Genomic DNA, 21,907 nt, shown 5'->3' with positions numbered 1-21,907 from the left:
AGATGCCTCTTTCTCTGTTGCTCCCTCTCTGTAACTCTTTCAAAATAAATAAATCTTAAAAAAAAAAAAAAGTAGATATCAATTTATGTAAAAGTATGTGTAATGTTTTCAAAGTACAGCCAGAACTTACTATTATTCCTAAGTTAGAAAGAATTGAAAGTGTCAGTTTAATAGACTTGTATCTCCTTTCAGGTTAAAGAACTGAATCATTATCTAGAAGCTGAGAAATCTTGTAGGACTGATCTAGAGATGTATGTAGCTGTTTTGAATACTCAGAAATCCGTTCTACAGGAAGACGCTGAGAAACTGCGGAAAGAATTGCATGAAGGTAAATACATGCTCTGCATAGTTTGTACTCAGTCTGTAGGAGAGCTGTGGAAGTAACACTGATACCCACTGACAGCAAAAACCAATCCTAAAGTGCCGATGCAATGTTACTCATGTAGTCAAAGCTTCGTAGTAGGTTTGAATGTTCTCTTGAAAAGCTGAAGCTGTGAGGGTTACGCTAGTAACTTGGATACTTAATGGCTTCTATTTCTTCCTTGACGTCAGTAAGAACTTCACTGGGCATGAGCTCTAGCCAGAAAGATAAAACTGGGAATTTCTGCTTAAATTGCTTTTGCCCCAGGGACCAGCTCTGTGGTGCAGTGGGTTAAAGTCCCGTCCTCCCATATGGGTACTAGTTCAAGTCCCAACTGCTCCACTTTGATCCAGCTCCCTGCTAGTGCACCTGGGAAATCAGTAGAGGATGGCCCAAATGCTTGGGCCCCTTCACCCACGTGGGAGACCCGGAAGAAGCTCCTGGGTTCAGATCAGCTCAACTCCAGCCATTGCAGTCATTTGGGGAATGAACCAATGGATGGAAGACTCTGACTCTCTCTCTCTCTTTCAAATTAATAAATTGTTTTAAAGATTCATGCATTTTTGAAAGGTGGAGTTACAGAGGCAGAGAAAGAGAGGTCTACCATCTGCTTGTTCACTCCGCAAACGGCCACAACAGCTGGAGCTGGACAGATCTGAAGCCGGGAGCCTGAAGCTTCTTCTGGGTCTGCCACATGGGTGCAGGGCCCCAAGGACTTTAGCCATCTTGTACTGTAATAAGTGGGCTATTTTAAAGTAATATATTAAATAACAAGATGTAGCAGCAGGTGTAATAACACTGTAATTTAGAACACTGGTGGACTTAAGTGAAGTAGTAAGATACGTACAACTGTAATGAAATTTGAAAATATCTGTGACTTCTGTTGGTGACACAGTGATAGGAATTTTTATGTTACTGTGGTTCCTGCCTATGCTGTGTAATCCAAGGAAATAGTAAATTGTGGTTATAGGATAGTAAAAATAAAGATGAACTTTTTTTCTCATCCAAATATATAGACCCCTTGAAATCTCATGCTTGTTGTAGGTTGTGCTAGTAACCTCTTTTAATGTGCAGGAGTGGTGACAGAGTCCTACCTCTGAATATATCTAATGCTGTGGAAAATATAGCTATAAATAGTTGAGATTTGCATATGAGTAAGTTTTATTCCAAATAGTGGAAAGTTGGAATGATAAGTCTCCAGGATTATTTCATAAAATCTCTTTTAAGATTTATTTATTTATTTGAAAGAGTTACATACAGAGAGAGAAAGAGAGAGAGGTCTTCCATCCACGTGATTCATTCCCCAATTGGCCTCAACAGCCAGAGCTAGGCTGATCTGGAGCCCGGAGCTTCTTCCGGGTCTCCCAAGTGGGTACAGGGGCCCAAGGACTTGTGCCATCTTCCACTGCTTTCCAAGGCCATAGCAGAGAGCTGGATCACAAAAGTGGAGCACCTGGGACTTGAACTGGCTCCCTTATGGGAAGCCGGTACTGCAGGCGGAGGATTAACCAAGTGAGCCGCGGCGCCAGCCCCAGGATCAGTTTTCATATGTGCTGTTAGCATCAAAAGACACCCATACTCTCAGAGTCTTCCTTCCATGGAAATAAAATAAATGTTTGAACTAATCCTTACAGAAAAAAGCAGTGTAAGTCATTGAGATGATTAAACCTTTCTGGTGTACCTGGAAAAGTATCTGAGAAGGTTAATAAAAATGAGGAAGGGAATGAGTAATTTCTATACTGAGACACCAAAAAAAAAAAAAAGTCTTTAAATGAAAACAGAAAAGTTGAGCAGGCATGTAATTTACATTCTAAGCTGGGGAGTTAGCTATGTGGCCAATTGTGTTACTACAGTTGATTTTAAAGGTTCTGTTCATGGAAGTGTTTTAGGGTTTGGCAGTGCTGCCATTAAAGATTGACCAATTCTTTTTGTTCTAGGGACAGATGGGTTTCTTTTTTCCTTGTTTTAAAGATTTATTTATTTGGGGCTGGCGCTGTGGCACAGGGGGTTAATGCCCTGGCCTGAAGCACTGGCATCCCATATGGGCACCGGTTCGAGACCCCGCTCAATCCAGCTCTCTGCTTTGGCCTGGGAAAGTAGTAGAAGATGGCCCAAGTCCTTGGGCCCCTGCAACCCTGTGGGAGACCCGGAAGAAGCTCCTGGCTTCGGATCAGCGCAGCTCCGGCCATTGCAGCCAATTGGGGAGTAAACCATCGGATGGAAGATCTCTCAGTCTCTTTCTCTCTGCCTCTCCTCTCTCAGTGTAACTCTGACTTTCAAATAATATTTATTTATTTGAGAGGCAGAGTTACAGACCGAGGTGGAGAGGGTGGGGAGAGAGGTCTTCCACCCACTGACTCACTCCCCATATGGCTGTAACAGCTGGGGCTGGGCTAGACTGGAGCCAGGAGCTTTTTCTTGGTCTCCCATGTGGGTGCAGTAGCCCAAGCACTTGAGCCATCCTCCACTGCCTTCCCAGGCACATTAGCAGGGAGCTGAATTGGAAGTGGAGCAGCCGGAACTGGAAGCACCAACCATATGAGATGCCGGTGCCACAGGTGAAGCCTCAATCCACAGAACTGGCCTCAGATAGGTTTCTTAAAAGAAATTATTCTTAAATAGAGTGTTGAAAGATGAGTAACTACTTTTCAGGCAGTTAGGCCAGTTGCATGTGGTACAGCAGCTTAAGGAAGTATAAGAAAAGTAGTTCACAATTCTGATGCAGGAGGCAAGAGGCAACATGTGAAATTGGTGCACTGGATTTGGGCCAGTCCTGGAGGTCTGCTACTAAGGATGTGAGCAGTAGAAAGTCTTGGGAGCCCCCCCCCCCCCAACAGATTTATTGAGGTATAATCCACATGCCAAGTTCACCCTTTTCAATCATACATTTCAATGTTTTCTTTAGTCTATTCACAAAATTGAACACCATCACTACCATCTAATTGCAAAGCGTTTTCATTACCTCACACAACAAGTCCTGAACTCGCTTGCCATCATTTCCCAGCTCCCACCCCAAGCGCCTGGCAACCAGAGAGTTCTCTATAGATATTTGTGTGCTTCAAACTGAGGAGTGATAATACCAGTTTTGTGCTTTAGAAAGTTCAACTTAATGGCATTGTGGACACAGAATAGAGAGGACAAAGCAGAGGGCAGGAAGAATGAAGAAGGAACTACTGCTGTAGTTGTTGAAGTCAAGAAGACTAACCTAATTCCAAACCCACAGAGAGATGTTTGACAGAGAGAGAGGTCTCCGTGAGAGGTGCACCTGTGGGGATGGGGAAAGGTGAGCTGTGTGAGTCGATGCTTAGGCTTCTGGCTTGGGTGGGTAGGTGAGTGGCTAGAGGGTGCCAGCTCCTTTTTCAGTAGAGGACAGCTGAGCCAATGCATATCAGCAGTGCACACATTTCACATAGATCCCTTGCTTTAGCCTGAGAGGCCAAACCAGCTGGGCCCTGGAGCGTTCCTGGGTGACAGATTTACCAGAATGTATTAAAATGAATAGGAGTGGTTACTTAGTATATTGCCTAGAATACTTACTGAGTTGAGGGTTTTTATGTTAAATAAATTTGGGGAATGCTTGTATTATATATCGTCTCTAAAGAAGACACTGGTGTGATTAAGACTTTCAGCTCAGTCATGTGGTTAAAAATAAAAAGTTTAAAAATTCTGTTTAGCTCTGGCCATTGTGGCCATCTGGGGAGAGAACCAGCAGATGGAAGATTTTCTCTCTCTCTCTCTGCCTCTCAAAAAAATAAATTTAAAATAAAAATTCTGTTTAATCCAGGGTTTCTAAAACTTAGCACAGAAATCTTTTTCTCATATATTCTCAGGAGCACACTTTCGGAGACTTTGTTTAAGAGAGATGGTGTGGGGATGGCTCCATGTTCAACCATAGGCTGCCAGGCAAGGGCAGAATTCCAGGCAGAAGAGACAACCATTGGCTGGACCTAATCTAGTAGCCATTTGCTAAAGAAATTGCCTACCATTAAAATTCAGTGTTTCTGATTGGGGGTTCCTAAACAGTTTGCCATCTGTTGGAGCAAGAGCGGCAGCAACACAACCAGTTAAAACATACCTGGCAGAAAGCCAATGACCAGTTTCTGGAATCTCAGCGTTTGCTGATGAGAGACATGCAGCGAATGGAGATCGTGCTAACCTCAGAACAGCTCCGACAAGTTGAAGAACTGAAGAAGAAAGATCAGGTGAATAGCATACTCAGGACTTGATTGCTTTGTTAATGCTGTCTTCACGCACATGATTGTGTTACCGTACACGTGTTAGATTGACATCAGCTGAAACAGGTGATGGCTGTCCCCCTAAAAATATAACAGCTGCATTAGAAATTGCCTTTGTGGGGTTGGCGGGGGGAGGCACTGATTTAGAAGTGATTCTCTTCAGAGGGTGTGGGATGCCACAGTGTGTGTTTCTGGGGAAATCCTCTCCACAGTGCTATCCAGTTCTGCGGGGGCTGCTGACTTGTGTCAGTCCAAGCCAAGTCTGAGGTGTTCTAAAATCCTCACTAGGAGGCGCAGGATGGTGATGGAGAGGCTGAGTGATGTGGAAGGGCGGGTGTCCAGAGTGCTGAATTCCTAAGATCCTTTCCCCCCTTATCTTTTAAAAATGTATTTCAATTACATGAGTAATACACAAGTACATTCTCATTACAAGTTTGTTTGTTTTAAATGCAAAGTGAAATGCTCAAGTGAATACAAAGTGATCAAGTGAAAATCCTTGCCATTTCCCACACTGCCCCTTTTCAGAAGTAAGTTTGGTAGGGAGTCTGCAGACAAGTTCTCTGTGTCATGTGTATATTTAGGGCTTCCCTCACCCTATTTTTTTTCCAAGATTTTATTTTATTGATTTGAAAGATGGAGTTAGAAGTAGAGAGAGAGAGGTTTTCCATCTGTTGGTTCACTCCCCAGATGGTTGCAAGGGCCAGAGCTGAGCCAATCCAAAGCCAGGAGCCAAGAGCTTCTTCCAGGTCTCCCACGTGGGTGCAGGGACCCATCCTATGCTGCTTTCCCGGGCCACAGCAGGGAGCTGGATCGGAAATGGAGCAACCTAAACCAGCACCCATATGGGAGGCCGGGGCTGTAGGCCAGGGCTTTAAACCCGCTGTGCCACAGCACCGGCCCCCTACCCCACCCTATTACAACTAGTATCAAACTGAGTATTTATGCTATTATATAGTTGTCCCTTAAGTATTATCCTGGGAGTATTTTCATCAGAGTTCTGTCTTGTTAACTGGTAGCATGTATATACCATAATTGATTTAATCTTTGTCCTTATAGTGGACTGTCTAGATGTCCCACATACTTTGATCACCTCAAATAGTGTTAACAGCTAATATCTTTTACCATGTTGCATATGTGTGCAAATATTTCCCTATGGTATTTGCACACATGTGTTCATAGGTTTTCTAGGTATTTTAAGATATATTTTACAGGGGCCGGTGCTGTGGCATAGCAGGTAAAGCCTCCGCCTGCCATGCCGGCATCCCATATGGGCACCGGTTTGAGTCCCGGCTGCTCCTCTTCTGATCCAGCTCCCTGCTATGGCCTGGGAAAGCAGTAGAAGATGGCCCAAGTCCTTGGGCTCTTGCACCCAAGTGAGAGACCTGGAAGAAGCTCCTGGCTTCTGGCTTCGGATCTGTGCAGCTCTGGCCATTGTGGCCAATTGGGGAGTGAACCAGCGAATGGAAGTCCTCTCTCTTTCTCTCTGCCTCTCCTCTCTCTGTGTAACTCTGACTTTCAAATAAAAAAATATATTTTACACTGCCTTATTGGACTTAGGTGCAATTTTATTTTTCATAGGTTTGTCTCAAACTGTTGTCTGTTAACTCTGACTCATTCATCTTGTATGTGGGAACCATAACATAAGGATTTAGATTCTAAAGTATAGATCTTCACATGCCTCTCTTGCTTTCCCTAAAGACAGTCTAACCTTTACTGAGATGGTCATTTAAGGCCGTTATTAACACTTCCTGAGGACTTACTGTGTGCCGGTGTCATGCTAAGGCTTCGTATCTAAAACTGTATCTCAAGTGGTTCTCAAAAACAAAACTCTGTATACAGTAGAGACTGCAGTATTATCCCTGTGAGAGAGGTTATAGCGGATCTGAAGTCTGAGCCAACCTCGAGGTCCAGAGTGTAAGCCTGTAGTCACCACCCCTTCTGCATGCCCCTCAGTCCCCAGGCACAGCTGTTCAGCACTCCCCCACGGGCAGCTCTTGCAGGCTCGTCATTTGTGCTTGCTTTCGTTCTGCCTGGAACCCTTGCCTGTCTGCTCATCTTACTGATCTTTGATGATCCAGCTAAGTGTTAATTTTTTTTGGACCCCCTTTGCTGGCACCCTTAAATGAAATAAGCTATTGTTTTTTCTCCTATAGAACCTTGCACTTAGGTGAGTAATTTTAAAAGTTTATGAAAAATTGAAGTTAAAAATAAGCTTATTTTAGTGCAGAATTTTTTAAATCCATGCATACTATGGGTCTTTAAAAATTTCAGGGGAAATGCATATTATGAAAAAGCTATTTTTGAATTTCAAAACTTTTTTGCTGGAGCCAGCATTTGGTGCAGTGGTGAAGGCACCTGGTCCAACCCCAGCTTTCATTTGGGGAGTGGGCTAGCAGATGGGAGATCTTGTCTTTATCTCTGTCTTTCAGAAATAATAAATACAGAAAAAATTTTGCACCAAAATAAACTTTTTTTCTGAGAGATTGAGACCTAGGGCTCCCACCTGTGAGTTTACTCCCTAATTGCCTGAAATGGCTGGGCCTACGCTGGGAGCCAAGGACTGAATCCTGGTCGCCCATGTGGGTGGCAGGAATCCCGTTACTGGAGCCGTCACTGCTGCCTCTCTCAGGATCTGCGTTAGCAGGAAGCTGGGGCCAGAGCTGCAAACAGGACCCAGGGACTCCAGTGTGGGACATGGCTGAGCTAAACACCCATTCCCTCAAATTGATCTTTAATTTGATTTTCCACGAACTTTTGAAGTACCCTCAACTTGCACTGTGATCATGTGTTTCTCCCTCTTTGCTAGGCTGTTCTGTGGGACATGAAATTATTGAACTAATCTTTGTTCAGTGGATTATTATACTGACTAATCATTCCTTTTGTAGTTCATATAAATTTGTACATGTTTCTAATGGATGTGTAATGTCATAATAACTTATTCATGTTTCTTTTCTACAGTAGAAAGAATGTCCTATATAAATTTTCCTTTCTTGTATGTATCATTTGGTGGGGGAGGGGCATGGGTTAGTTTCTTTTGTTTTGCCTACTTTCACATTGTATGCTTTTCTTGGAAGCTACTTCCTCATTTTTTTAGTAGACCAGAATTCTAACTTTGTGCTTTTAGCATTAAGATATTTTGTTGTGACCAGAGGCCACGGGTGTGATTGCAGAGCAGGAGGCCGAGGTGTCCGTTGCCCTCACCGGAACGTTCTGGTCTTCATTTGTTTGCAGTGGTCAAAGAACTGCGTGACTCATTCAGTGCAGATTACCTGGGTAATGTTCCTGTTTTTTCTTTCCAACTTTTAGGAAGATGATGAACAACAAAGACTTAATAAGAGAAAGGATCATAAAAAAACAGATGTTGAGGAAGAAGTAAAAATACCAGTAGTGTGTGCTTTAACTCAAGAAGAATCTTCAGCCCAGTTATCAAATGAAGAGGTATGGTGAATAGAGTGACAGGGATTGTTCACACAGTGTCTCCATTTCAGCTTCTTGTACACCAATTAATTATTGTATTCACGGGGGAAGTGCTTAGCTTCTAGCTGAAAATTAGCTAGAATGACAATATTTTCAGATGTTTTTCTTGGCAGTCTAAATAGCACTATTTGAAACCTGTTTCATTTGCCATATGAAATAGATATTCCTTTTTCCAGTAGTACCAGAGTTTAAATTTCAGTTTTTTTCTTTTAAAAAGATTTATTTATTTATAAGTCAGAATTAGAGAGAAATCTTCCATCCACTGGTTCACTCCCAACTGGCTGCAACGGCAGGAGCTGGGCCAGGCTGAAGCCAGGAGTTTCTTCAGGTCTGTCACTTGGGTACAAGGGCCCAAGCACTTGGGCCATCTGCTGCTGCTTTCCCAGGTCATCAGCAGGGAGCTGGATGAGAAGTGAAGCAGCTGGGACTTGAACCAGTGCCCATGTGGGATGCTTAACCTGCTGTGCTGCAGCACCAACCCAGTTCCAGAGTTTAATCCCTTACAATAAATCTCTAAATATTGTCTGCAAAATTTTTTGATGTAAATGATAAAGGTTAGTAATACTTTGAGGTTTTTATTGATAAGAGATGATCAAAAGTATCTAAACACTTAGCTCTCTATAGCATGTGTATGTATTTTAACCAGTGTTAGGTCTTAAGCCCTGAGAACAGTGGGTGAGGTTGGGGCAGATTGTGATGAAGCATAGCAGAACATTTCAGGTATTGGGAATGGGTAGAGAAGAGAGATCTGGAGGTGGAAGACATAAGTGTTCCTGTGGCCTCCTCACCTCTCACTGTGGTGTGTGTGGTGAGGATCTCCTCACTGGGTATCTCTCTGCAGCCTTTCCCGCTCCATTTTCCCACTGCATTACTATGAGAAATTGAAGGACATTCTTTCTCCCCTTCTCCCTCTTCCCCTCCACTTCTCTCCTGTCCTTTCTTCTCTTCCCTGTCCCCTCTTTCCTTTTTCTCCTCTCTCCTTTCTTTCCTTCTTCCTCTCTCTCTTTTACTTCTTTTAATATTTATTTGAAAGGCAGAGTGATGGAGAGGAAGAGACAGAGGTCTTCCATCTGCTGGTTAATTCTCCCAATGACTGCAGCAGCCAAGGTTGGGCCAGGTAGAAAGTAGGAGTCAGGAACTCTGCCTGTGTCTCCTACATCAATTGGATGATAGTTTGGGCCATCATCTACTGCTTCCCGAGTGCATTAGCAGGGAGCTGAATTGGAAGCAAAGTATCCGGTCTCAGACTGGCACTTCAGTATGGGATGTTGGCATTGCAGGTGGCAACTTAACCTGTGCCACAACGCTGGCCCAGATTCATTTTCTCCCATTAGCTACTTAATTAAATACACATTTCTTACTCATACAGGTGAGGCCCTTCAGAATCTGGATTCAGTTTTAACCACATTGATTGTTGTCTTGTGCTACTCTTTCCACCTTGCAAGATGGTTCCTTCATCTGGAATGCTTATCTCCCTCTGCCTTTCTGAAATCCTTCAAAACTCATGCTGATAATCTCCTCAGAGAAAGAACTACTACTTTTAACTACCTTTATGGGAAAACTGGTGTCCAAGGGCGTTGCCAATTGAGTGTGTCTTCTGGCCTTGTTCCCTCAGTTTAGCCAGATCTTTCTGCTTACTGGCCATGTAGACTTGCCTCGTTTGTACTGTTTCTGCTATTTAGAATTCTGTACTCTCCCAGCTTGGTGAATGAATTTCACTTAAGTTGAATAAAGGTCTTTTCTTTCAAAGGGATCGTTTTTCTGTTTAGTTTGCAGATTTATTCTTAGCCATGGATAATCTGCTTCCTGGTGACTTCTATTTCTGGTCATGGATTGGCATTTTAAAAAGCTTTTTTATGGACGAGCATTTGCCTTAGTGGTTAAGCTGCCAGTTGAGACTCAATCCCATTTTGGAGTGCCTGGGTTCTGGTCCCAGCACCACTTCTGATCCAGCTTCTTGCTAATGTATACCCTTAGAGGCAGGCAGTGGCTCAAGTACTTGGGTCCCTGCTACGCACATAGGAGACTTGGATTGGGTTGGTTTTCTGCCTTCTGGCATTAGCCTGGTTCAACTCTGGTTGGTGTGGACATTTGGGGAGTAAATTAATAGATGGAAGGTCCCTCTCTCTCTCTCTTCCTCTGTCTGCCTTTCAAATCAGAAGAAAATAAATAGAAAATTTTAAACTGTTAAAAAAAAACTCTAGTAGATGCTGAAAAGTGTGATGTACTTGTTTTTGTACATTCTTTGTTTTTGACTTCACTGGGAAACACTTGACCTGATTCTGTGCTTTTTTTTTTTTTTTTTTTTTTTTGTAATAGATTCCCAGGAGAATGTCTCAATTTTTGGTACAGTCAATGTTACATATTTTTTGTATCACTCAGTCATCTACCCAGGAATGTTTCAAAAGCGGGAAAACAGGGAAGGGAAATTCATTGTGATTTACACTGAAGTATTTTTCTTATTCTTGATTTTGTCTTAACAGATCCATCTAACATATTTGTGTGGTATTATTTTTCAACATTGAAATACTCTTTAGACTTTCAAATCTTGTATTTTGCAGTTTGAATGTTGATTTGGAAAGTACAGAAAAAAGTCTTGTAGAATAAAAATGACTGGTAGATTATCTTGCCACCTGGAAAGAACCATTACTAACATTTTGGGATGCATTTATCTTCTTCATTTTTCTGTTTTCTTTCCCAAAAATAACATAGATGTTTTTCTGTTTACACTTTTTAAACATAGTCCCATTATAACTACATAATTTTTATGTAAATCCTCTCCCTCCCACTCCAGTTATACTCTAAAGTTTTGGCACATCATTACATGTTTCTCCCTAAATAATATTTACTGACAGAATTTTGGTGTGTACATGTACCATGGTTGCTTTGAAATTCTTACTGATCTGTGCTGGGCTTTGATTTATCAAGGTGACAGAGTGATGCTGACAAGGGGAAGCCGGTGCTTTTGGAAGAAAAGTTTAGGTTACTGTTCCCCTAGGAACGTAGGGACAGCACACCCTGCAAGGCCACACAGAGAAGCACCAGGGCTGGTCAGGAGGCAGAAGCAGGGGTGAGAGGAAAACGTGGGCCAAAGCACTGTTGAGATTTCTCTGGGAAGTGCAAGAGGGAAGGGACATAGTTTGGGATTGTTTGAGTCGTCCCAGCAGATCTGGTGACATAAGAATTGTTTCTAGCTGTGTAGCCCCTCCTGCCTCAGGTTGGTTGAGGGAAGGGGAGATAGTGGCTTGGTGTGTGTGAGAGACATCTTCACCAGCAGGTGTTGTTATCTCTGACATTAGCTAGCCCGGAGAGACTGAGTCTCCTCAGTCAGCAAGGACCACACCAGGTCAACATCATGTGATAATGAAAACCATGACTGACATGCTGATACAGTCAAGTTCTTCTCTTCACTATAAACGTTTTCATTGTCATGCCATAATGCTATACTATATGTAACTTCCTTGTTCAAAAATCATCATGACTGTATCTGATTATTTTCTTAGTTACAGTTGTTAGGAAAGGATCTGCTAAATTCAAGCATGTAAAAGGTATTTGGACGTTTTCTTGAGTCATGTTTCAGAAACACAAGAGCAGTTCACACTTCTCCCAGAGTGTATGTTTCTTATACTATTGCCAGTGTGGTATTAAGTTGTTTGAAAAACGTCCTTTGCAACTTTTCTGTCCCTATTCACTTCCCTCTTTGGTGTCATTGCAGAACCCTATGTGATAGTAATAGGTGTTAAGTTCCTTTGTAGGCTAATGGAATGGGTTCTTATTCCAAGTTTGATTAAAGTGCTTATTTGGGACTTTAGCCATATATACTAGATCTGTGTTCTTAGACATGTGAACTTCAAATGAGTAAAAATAGGAATCAACATAAAAGTCAAGTTTAAAAAAGTTTATTTTTAAGAGAGAGAGTTTCCATCTACTAATTCACTCCCAAAATGTCCACAATGGTTGGGACTGGGTCCAGGAAGTTGACATCCAGGTCCTCCATGTGGTTATCAAGAATCTAATTACTTAGCTGTCACCTGTTACCTCTCATGGTCTGCATTAGCAGGAAACTGGAATCAGGAGCCAGAGCCAGATGTTGAGCTCTGGAACTCCAATACGAGTCATAGATATCTTAATCAGTAGGTTGAAAGCCTGCCTCATGTCAACTTTGTATTATATTTAAATAACATATACATTAAATGTGGTACACTGAGCGAAAGATGACAAAAGCAAAAAAAAATCACATATTAGGAATTATTTTTTAAAACACGAAAAAACCAATTATATTCCACAGTCTCCTTTAAAAAAAAAAAAAGATTTATTTATTTGAAAGGCAAAGAGAGAGGTCTTCTATCCACTGGTTCACTCCCCAGATGGCCGCAACGGCTGGAGCTGTGCCAATCCAAAGGAGCCTCTTCCAGTTGGGCGCAGAGGCCCAAGGACGTGGGCCCTCTTGTACTGCTTTCTAAGGCCATAACAGAGAGCTGGATCGGAAGTGGAGCAGCCGGGACTCGAACCAGAGGCCATATGGGATACCATCACTGCAGGCGGCGGCTTTACCTGCTATGCCACAGCACTGGCCCCAACTCTCCTGTTTTTTGTAAAAGAAAGGTCAATTACAAAAAGTAGAAAGGATATTAACATATAAGGGTAATCCTTTACATTGGATTAATTTAGTTTAAGAAAAACTTAAAAATCGTAGAACTTTCCTTGTTTTTCTTTCCTAACTGTGCAACTGTATTATGTAATGACACTGGTCTGCTTATTTTCCTTTGGAAATATGTTGTAGCACATTTGCTGTGGGAATTGAGATGGGGTAGATTTTGGCCTAGTGGTCAAGAAGCTGGTTAACAGGCTGACAGTATGGTGCAGTGGGTTAAGATGCCTTGGAGTGCTGATTCTGAGTTCTGACTGCTCTGCTTCTGAGAGGGAGAGAAACCGTTCTTGCATTCACTGGCACATTCCCCAAATGGCTGCAGCAGCCTGGTCTGGTCCATTCTAAAGTCAGGGGCCCAGAACTCCAACTGGATCTTTCATGTGAATGGCAAGGGACCAGGTACTTGGGCCATGAACTGCTGCCTTCACGGGCATGTTAGCAGGGAGACTGATTAGAAGCACCGCAGATGGGACTCAGACTGACACTCTCATGTGGGATGCTGGTGTCGCAGGTTGTTGCTTAACCTGTGCCACAACACCAGCCCCCTCCTTTGTCTGATGTGAAAACATTGTTACACCCCAAAGTAGACCCCCAAACCCACAGAAGATGTACTCCCCATTCCCTCCCAACCCCAGTCAGATCTGCTTTATCCTGTGTGGATCTGCCTGTTTGGGACATTGGTACAAGTGAAATCACTCAGTATTGGACTTTTTACCTCTTGTTTCTTTTGTTTAGTGGACCACTTTTAATGTATTGAGTACATCTTTCTTGAAACTTGGTTTCTAGAATACCACGTTCTCATTTTCCTTCCGGTACTACTGACTACTCCTTTCTCGGCCTGTCCCTTGAATGTTGATGTATCTCAGTGCTCTGCCTTAGCCGTTGTCATGATATAATGGTTTCTCCCAAGTCTCTGTGCCCATCTATTATGTAGATATTTCCACTTGGGTAAATAACAGACACACTTGACATTACTAATACTGAGTTCCCCAACTCCTTGAGTCTGGGTAAATTTCTCTCCCTGAGCTCCCAGAGGATTCATCATTTTATTTCAGACAGTTTTCTAAGTGCCTGCTTACTTTTTTTTTTTTTTTCATGGAACTCTGTGCATCTTGGGGGTCAGAGATTGTGTCTTGCTCACGGTTGGGTCTTGAGGGCTTAGATTGGTACCCAGCATATAGAAGACACTCAATAAATGTTTGTTCAATGATTAAATGAAGGTAACACATTCACTGTTATGTGTTAACATGTGCTTAATATATTATGGTATGCAGAGAATTGTCTAAGTTGGCAATATGTGTTTTCGCATTTCAGGAGCATTTAGACAGCACCCATGGTTCAGTCCATTCCTTAGATGCAGACCTGTTGTTACCATCTGGAGACCCATTCAGTAAGTCGGACAATGACATGTTTAAAGATGGACTCAGGAGAGCGCAGTCTACGGACAGCCTGGGAACCTCAGGCTCTTTGCAATCCAAAGCTTTAGGCTATAACTACAAAGCAAAGTCTGCTGGAAACCTGGACGAGTCGGATTTTGGACCACTGGTAGGAGCAGATTCCGTGTCTGAGAACTTTGATACTGTATCCCTTGGGTCACTACAGATGCCTAGTGGGTTTATGTTAACCAAAGATCAGGAGAGAGCAATCAAGGCGATGACACCAGAACAAGAAGAGACGGCATCCCTCCTCTCCAGCGTTACCCAGGGCATGGAGAATGCCTACATGTCCCCCAGTGGTTATCGCTTGGTCAGCGAGACGGAGTGGAACCTCCTGCAGAAAGAGGTATGGGGCCTCTCTGATGCTTTTCCTTTTGCTCACTCTGCGGGACACTGAGTAGCTCTGGGATTTGTTGCTCATTCAGAGATAGTCTTGAAATTGATGCAAGCACATATTGCCAGCAAGTGAGTGTTAACGCCCATCATCTGCCCCTGGTCATAGCCTGCTTTGGCTAATCCGGGTGACTGTGACAGAGAGCTAATAGCATTGAGTGAGAGCGTCTCTGCCTAAAGTGACACCCCTGAAGTTGGAACAACCTGCCTGACTAGCATCGCTGAGTTTCAGTAGCCTGAATTTGGTTTGCAGTTTTCTAAAATCTTATTTTAAATCTACAGTGCAAATCTTTGTCGGCAGGCAATGTGGAGAGGGGGTGGAAGACATGGGAGAGAAAAAAAGGCAGCCTTAATGAGGTTAATTTTCCTCCTGGGAGTATTTGCAAAGCCAGAGCGTTGGGAGATGGGAGTTTAGCTGTGCACTTGCGTAATTCTTTGTAGTTTACAAAGCCCTTTCACACACCTCCTCTCTTTGAGCTTTCTGATCATCATGAGGCAAACAGGATATGATTGTCCCCAGTGTAGATGAGAAAAAGTGTTCCTGAACAGTTATATGATCTGCCCAAGTGTTTCCCTTGACCCTGTAGCAAATCCTGGGTTAGAATCCAGGTTTTTTGATTTCTAGTGCTTTCCTCTACTCAGGGCCGCTTCTCTTTAAAGAACCAAATTGGTAATTAACTGGAACAGCTCATTAAACCTGAAAGGAACTGTTCTCCTTGGTCTCATGCAAAGCATACATGAGAAAGCGCTACCTAACACTGTCACACCCGCTTGTAGTTGGAGCTGGTGAAAGGGGAGAGTGGCACTGTTTTCCCCTCCCTGTTGGGTGAGTAGTACTGACTTCAGCTGTGGGTGCCACAGAGGGGGTCACCTTTGCTTTCTCTGTGTTCTCCTCAGATGTGTTTTGTGGTCCTTAGCTTCTTGGCAGTGCGTTGTGTCCCTTGTTCCACTGTCATGCATGCACTGGAGATTGTGACTTTTTAGATCCAAACTTCCATTGTAACTTCTTCCCTAAATCCTTGGAGAACTTGTTTACTCCATGTGACATTTTGAGCAACATCAGTAAGACTGCCTATGCATCCCTCTAGCATATGTCCCTCTATGTGTGATCCAGAATGGTTTTGTTTTGCCTGATAAGAGGTGATTTTGATGCCCTTCAGGTACATAATGCTGGAAATAAACTTGGTAGACGTTGCGATATGTGTTCCAATTATGAAAAACAGTTACAAGGACTCCAAATCCAGGAGGCTGAAACGAGAGAGCAGGTGAGCTTCACTTTATGAAAGGCGCACGCGCAGAGTCACGAAAGCCGGTGATGTGTTCAGGGAAGTCCCAGCAGGTGAGGTGGCCGGTGTGTTACAGACAGGACAGAAAGCTGTCGAGGAAGACTGTGATGAGGCCTTTGAGGGGGAGGCAGTGACTGAAGGGGCTTAAATTTTACCCAGAGGGCTTTGGGAGGCAGTTAGTGCCTTTAGGTAGGGGAAATGTGTGACGTGACTTCTGTAGGAGTTAGGGTGTTAGTATGGCTTGCGGGTCTGAGGCAGAGGACAGGGTTGAGAGAGGGAGGCCAGTGCTGCAGACCAGAGGAGAAGCAGACATTTTGAAGTGAGATCATGGATGTGAAAAATGATTTGTCAGCTATATAGTACAGAACAGGTGGTTGTCTCTTGAGGTCTTTTTATGATATTTCTCAGCAAGACAAAGGTAAACCATTTTTAAAAATTATGGAGTTAAGCTTTTAAAAATTTTTATAAAGAATTCTGGTTCTTTGTCCTAAATTGACGTTTAAAATAATACAGGTGAAAAAGCTGCAGGTGATGCTAAGACAGGCTAATGACCAGTTGGAGAAGACAATGAAGGATAAACAGGAGCTGGAAGACTTCATAAAGCAGAGCACGGAGGACTCCAGTCATCAGGTAAACGAGGGTTTCTAGTGTGGCCCAAGGCAGATGACTGGCGTATCGCAATGAAAACAAATTTGAAGAATGTGGTCATGTTTCTGTTGCCCTGAAGATTTGTCAGGTTTTGTCTTGCTGTTTTGTGTGGGTGTGTGGTGTGTGGTGCCTGTTTGTTTGTTTTATTTTTTGTGGTGCCTATTTTACAGATTTTTTTTATGAAATATTTTTGAAATAGTTAATGGATATATATCGGAAGCCTCTGCTTCTCCTTTCCCCTTTTATTTATTTTTTTAAGATTTTATTTATTTATTTGACAGGCAGAGTTACAGACAGTGAGAGAGAGAGAGAGAGAGAGACAGAGAAACTTCTTCCTTCCGTTGGTTCACTCCCCAGATGGCTGCTATGGCCAGTGCTGCACCTATCCAAAGCCAGGAGCCAGGAGCTTCTTCCTGGTCTCCCATGTGGGTGCAGGGTCCCAAACACTTGGACCATCCTCTACTGCACTCCCAGGCCATAGCAGAGAGCTGGACTGGAAGAGGAGCAACCAGGACTAGAACCTGGCGCCCATATGGGATGTCGGCACCACAGGCAGAGGATTAACCCAGTGTGCCACAGTGACGGCCCTCTCCCCTTTTATTTTTATTAGATTTTTCTGCTGCACAAGAAACCTGCTAACTAGAAAGATACTAATTCTTTTTAACTTCTTAAAAGTATAGTATACAAAGGAAAAAAAGTCCTAACATAAATAGATGTACCAAACGTACAGGAACTACATCTGTGCAAGCACTGTCTAGACTATGCAACAGAACATTAGCCAGTACTTTCCCCCTCTGCTTATAGCTCCTCCCAGGTAACTACTGCCTCAACTCCATTATATGTAGCTGTTTTTTAATTTAAAAAAAAAAAAAAAAAAAGCTAAGCAACCCATATTATTTGTCTGCATTTACCGGTGTGATCCACACAGTGGTTCGTCCTGTTGTCGTGCACTGGTGCTGTTGTCTGGGTTACCAGCCTCTCGTCTTGTTATGGATGAGCATCGTCGTCATTTCTGGTTTGGGGAAGTTGTGCATGATGCTGCTTTGGGACTTCAGTATGAGGCTGAGTGGGTGTGTTTCTGCTTTGAACACAGGGATACTTCAAAGAGTTCATGGAAAATAGAGTTAAAAGATAGGTTTATTTTGGTGCGAAATGATTTTGAAATCCACACAAAGATTTTCCATAGTATGTGTCTGCCGTGTTGAAGATTCATTTTCATTCTGTTTTCCACACACTTTTTGAAGTGTCCTCATACGTCTCGGAGTGGAATGACTGAGTCAGAGTGTTCAGAGTGGCGTTCAGCATGAGCACGTCATGATGCCAGACCGTTTTCCACAGTGGTTGTAACAGTTTACGCTCCCAGAGCGATGTACGACCATTCCTGTGGGTCCCTGGTCTTGAAAAGCTTCGTTTTATAATTGTTACTTGAATTATTGTCTTTTTGGTGGGTGTGTAATGAAGAGTGTTTCATTATGGCTTGGTTTGAATTTCTCTCATGACCATTGAAGTTATTTTGCAGTTTTCATGTATATTGGCCATTTAGTGTGTGTGTAAGAGAGAGAGTGTATGTATGTGAGTGTGTATGTGTATGTGAGTGTGTATGTGAGAGAGATGCCCACTGAAGTCTTGCACTGATTTTTCTACAGGATTGTCTGTTTCATTTTACTTTTTAGTGGTTTTTGTTCTTGATTTGCTAGTTCTTCAAAATGCCGGGTGACAGGCATTGCAAATGTTTTCTACTCAGTAGCTCAAATTTTTATTTATAATGTCTTGATGAACAGAAGTTCCTAATTTTAGTATGGTCACATTTATTGATCTTTAAGTGATTTTTGTCCCTTTTTTTAAGATTTTTTTTCCTACCCAGGAGTTATAAAAATACTTTCATATATGTTGTAGAAACTTCATTATTTGTAGTTGTTCATAACTCTATCTAGAAATCCATCTAGAACTGATGTGTACAGACATCTTAGATTATGTGATGTAGGTAATTTTGTTTCTTTCATAAGCTCTCCAAGGTCCTCTTTGTCATCTGTTGCATGGATATAATATGCGTGTGGACTAGTTTCAGGGACAGATATAGTTGATCTATTTTTCTATTTTGGTATCAAATTCTACACAGTGGTTTATAATACAACTTTCATTTGATTCTTTTTTATGTTTTTATTTCTCTGCTAAGAGCTATCCTTTCGTTTGTTGCAAAAGCGTTCGCTAGGTAAGTACTAACAGCTACTTGGAAATCCTTGATAATTCCAACCTCGGTCATCATGGAGTTGGCAGCTGTCGATTTTCCTTGCTCTTGAGAATTGGTCTACGTCAGGTACTTTCATACTGCTCCCTGGAAATGGGGAATGTTTTATTGTGAGACTCTGAGTTCTGTTAAAGTCCTCTGGAGGAAGTTGAATTTTTATTTTGTCTTAGCAGGCAGACAGCCTGATCAGGGTCACTTTCCAGGTTGTAGTGTGCCTTCTGTGAGCGGTAATTCTAGTTGCATTTTAAAAGCCTTTGCCGTGCTGCTTTGTGTGTGGCCCCGTGTACACAGCTCAGGCGTGAGTATGGGAATTGGGCTGGTTCATATATGGAATTAGGGGATCTTTTTTCTAGCTGTCTCCTTGCTTAGATCACCTTCAGGCCATTTGGCCACCCTGTTCCTGGCCCTGTGGCCAGAAAGATTGGTCTGCTGTGCTGCTGCAACTGTGAAAGTGGCACAGCTGTGGCAAACTAGAAAACATCTGTATGGATCCTGCTGGTCATGATTCCCCGCCCTGGTCTGGCTGCTTTTTTTATTTTTCAGTCCTTGGGTAGATGCTTTTTCTGTGTTTTGTCCAGAGTTTTTGGCTCGATGGGAAAGAAAAGCCTTAGTGGACATATACTGTCTCGGATAGCACCGGAGGTCTTGGTTCTCATATTTTTTTATTATTTGACAGATAGACAGTGAGGGAGACAGAGAAAGGTCTTCCTTCCATTGCTTCACCCCCCCAAATGGCTGCCACGGCTGGCGCTGCGCCGATTTGAAGCCAGGAGCCAGATGCTTCTTCCTGGTCTCCCACGCAGGTGCAGGGTCCAAGCACTTGGGCCATCCTCCACTGCCTTCTTGGGCCACAGCAGAGAGCTGGACTGGAAGAGGAGCAACCAGGACAGAACCTGGCGCCCATATGGGATGCTGGTGCCACAGGTGGAGGATAAACCAAGTGAGCCACTATGCCGGCCCTAGACATAATCTTTTTATTTGTTTCATTTTTAAAGATTTATTTCTGAAAGGGAGGACAATGGAATGGGAGAGGGCGTGGAGATGTCAGTCAGTTGATCTTCTGTCTGCTGCTACACTGTTGCAAAGACTGGGCCAGGCCAAACCAGGAGCCAGGAACCACATTCTGGTCTCCACGTAGGTGCAGGGGCCCAAGTGCTTGGGCCATCATCGTCTGCTTTACCAAGTGCATTAGTAGGAAGCTGGATTGGAGGCAGAGCAGCCGTGGCACCAGCTGGCTCTCTGATATGGGCTGCTGTCATTGCAAGTGGCAGCTTAACCCGCTGTGCCACATGCTTTGTGTTTTTATTCAAGAAGGATACTTTTGCCAGGTATGGAATTCTCAGAACTTATGTTATTTTCTTTCAGCACATTGAAGTTTATTATTCCATTGCTTCTGGCTTCCATGTTTCTGATGAGAAGTCAGCTATCAGTCTTGTTGTTGCTCCTTTGAAGGTAAAGCGCTGTTTTTCCCCTGGCTATGTTGAAGATGTTCTTTGTCTTCTGCTATAGCAGTGTTACTAGGCTAGACCTAGGTGTATTTTTCTTCATGTTTTTCCTGTGTGGAGTGATCAGAGGGTTTCCTTGGATCTCTGAATTTGGTGTCTTAAATCATAATTGGAAATCCTTAGCTGTTTATGTCTTTTTTAAAAACTTTTTATTGAGATATACACAGCATAAAGTGCATAGTTATCAAGTGTTCAATTTGTAGCATGTGAAAAATGCTGCCAGGGTAATCACTCTAAGACTATTTCTAATTCACTCTTACCTTTTCCCAGTTAGTAAATATCCCATCAACCTGTGCAGGCCACCAGTATTTTGACTTGTCTTTTAAAGATTTACTTAGTCATGTATTTGAAAGGCAGAGAGAGAGAGAGGGAGAGAATCTTCCATCTGCTGATTTCATTCCCCAACTGGCTGCAACAGCCCTGGCGAGGCCAGGCTGAAGCAAGGAGCCTGGAACTCTGCCTGGGTCCCCCCACGGGTGGCAGGGACCCAGGTACTTGAGCCTCATCTGCTGCTTCCCAAGTGCATTAGCAGGGAGCTGGCTCAGAAGCCGGAATAGCCGGGACGTGAGCCGTCACTCAAGTATGGAACACGGTGTCCCAAGCAGTGACTTAGCTTGCTGTGCCACAATGCTGGCCCCACTGTTCTGACTTTTAACACTTTGCTTTAGTATTACTTGTTCTTGAACTTGATGTAGACCCTGTGTAAACTTTGTATGAGCTTCATATAAATGGCATCATATATGTATATATAAACATATGTCTGTATATTTGTGTGTGTCTGAGGTTCAACCATATTGCTTTGTGTATCAGTAACTTTTAATGCTTGTGAGTAGTCTGACTAGACCGTGATTTACCCGTGTTACAGCTGAGGGCTACTGAGGCTGTTCCTAGAGTTTGTCTACTTCAGGTTTTCTGTGAGCATTCTTCTGCATGTCTGTTGTAGACATGTGGACTCATTTCTCTCGAGCATATCTAGGCGTGAAATAAGACCGTCGTTCCTTTGGCCGTTATTTCTTCAACTATGCACATTAGAACTTCTCATTGCATTAAAATGTCTTTTAACTTTTCTGTGTTTTGTCTTTTTGTCTTTATTTTCTTTAAGTCTGTGTTCTAGTTCACAAATTTTCTCTCCAAATATAACTTATCTGTTAGCCTGTCAAATTTTTTAATTTTTAAAAAAGATTTATTTATTTATTTATAAGTTAGAAATACAGAGAAACAGAGAAACAGAGAAAGAGAGATCTTCCACCCACTGGTTTATTCCCCAAATGGTTACAACAGCCTGGAGCTTCTTCCAGGCTTCACATGTGGGTTCAGGGGCCCAAACACTTAGGCCATCCTCTGCTGCTTCCCCAAGTGCATGAGCAGGGAGCTGGATCCGACACGGAGTGGCCGGGACTCAGATCGATGCCCACGTGGGATGTGAGCCCTGCAGGCAGCAGCTTAACCACAGTGTCAGCCCCTGTCTGTTGACTCTTTAATTTAGGTAATTGATATTTCTAGCTTACCGTTTCTACTTGGTTATTCTTCATTGTTTCGAGCTCTCTGACAATTGTAAGTTTTGTCTTGTAAATCCTTGACTAGTATGTGAGCATTAGAAGTAGAATTCTGACAATAATTTTAAGATGTCTAAAAACTTATATCCCTATCTGTTGTTTTTATGTGTT

General features: G+C 42.8%; 1 protein-coding gene across 3 annotated transcripts in view; it reads left to right on the top strand.

The window, feature by feature from the left end:
- The window catches only part of RABEP1 (rabaptin, RAB GTPase binding effector protein 1), a 102,658-nt gene that overhangs the window by 60,198 nt on the left and 20,553 nt on the right, over window positions 1–21,907 (top strand). For all 3 annotated transcript variants that reach the window (XM_051825323.3, XM_051825324.3, XM_051825322.3), the window contains 6 exons: window positions 193–328; window positions 4,385–4,563; window positions 7,903–8,034; window positions 14,039–14,506; window positions 15,714–15,818; window positions 16,353–16,469. In XM_051825323.3, coding sequence (XP_051681283.2) covers window positions 193–328; window positions 4,385–4,563; window positions 7,903–8,034; window positions 14,039–14,506; window positions 15,714–15,818; window positions 16,353–16,469 — 1,137 coding nt within the window. The remainder of the gene's footprint in view (window positions 1–192; window positions 329–4,384; window positions 4,564–7,902; window positions 8,035–14,038; window positions 14,507–15,713; window positions 15,819–16,352; window positions 16,470–21,907) is intronic.

This window comes from Oryctolagus cuniculus, chromosome 17 (genome assembly GCF_051225735.1).
Source record: "Oryctolagus cuniculus isolate XC-2025 breed Fujian yellow rabbit chromosome 17, ASM5122573v1, whole genome shotgun sequence".
In the NCBI taxonomy this organism is placed as follows: domain Eukaryota; kingdom Metazoa; phylum Chordata; class Mammalia; order Lagomorpha; family Leporidae; genus Oryctolagus; species Oryctolagus cuniculus.
This window is presented reverse-complemented; position numbering and strand designations above follow the sequence as displayed.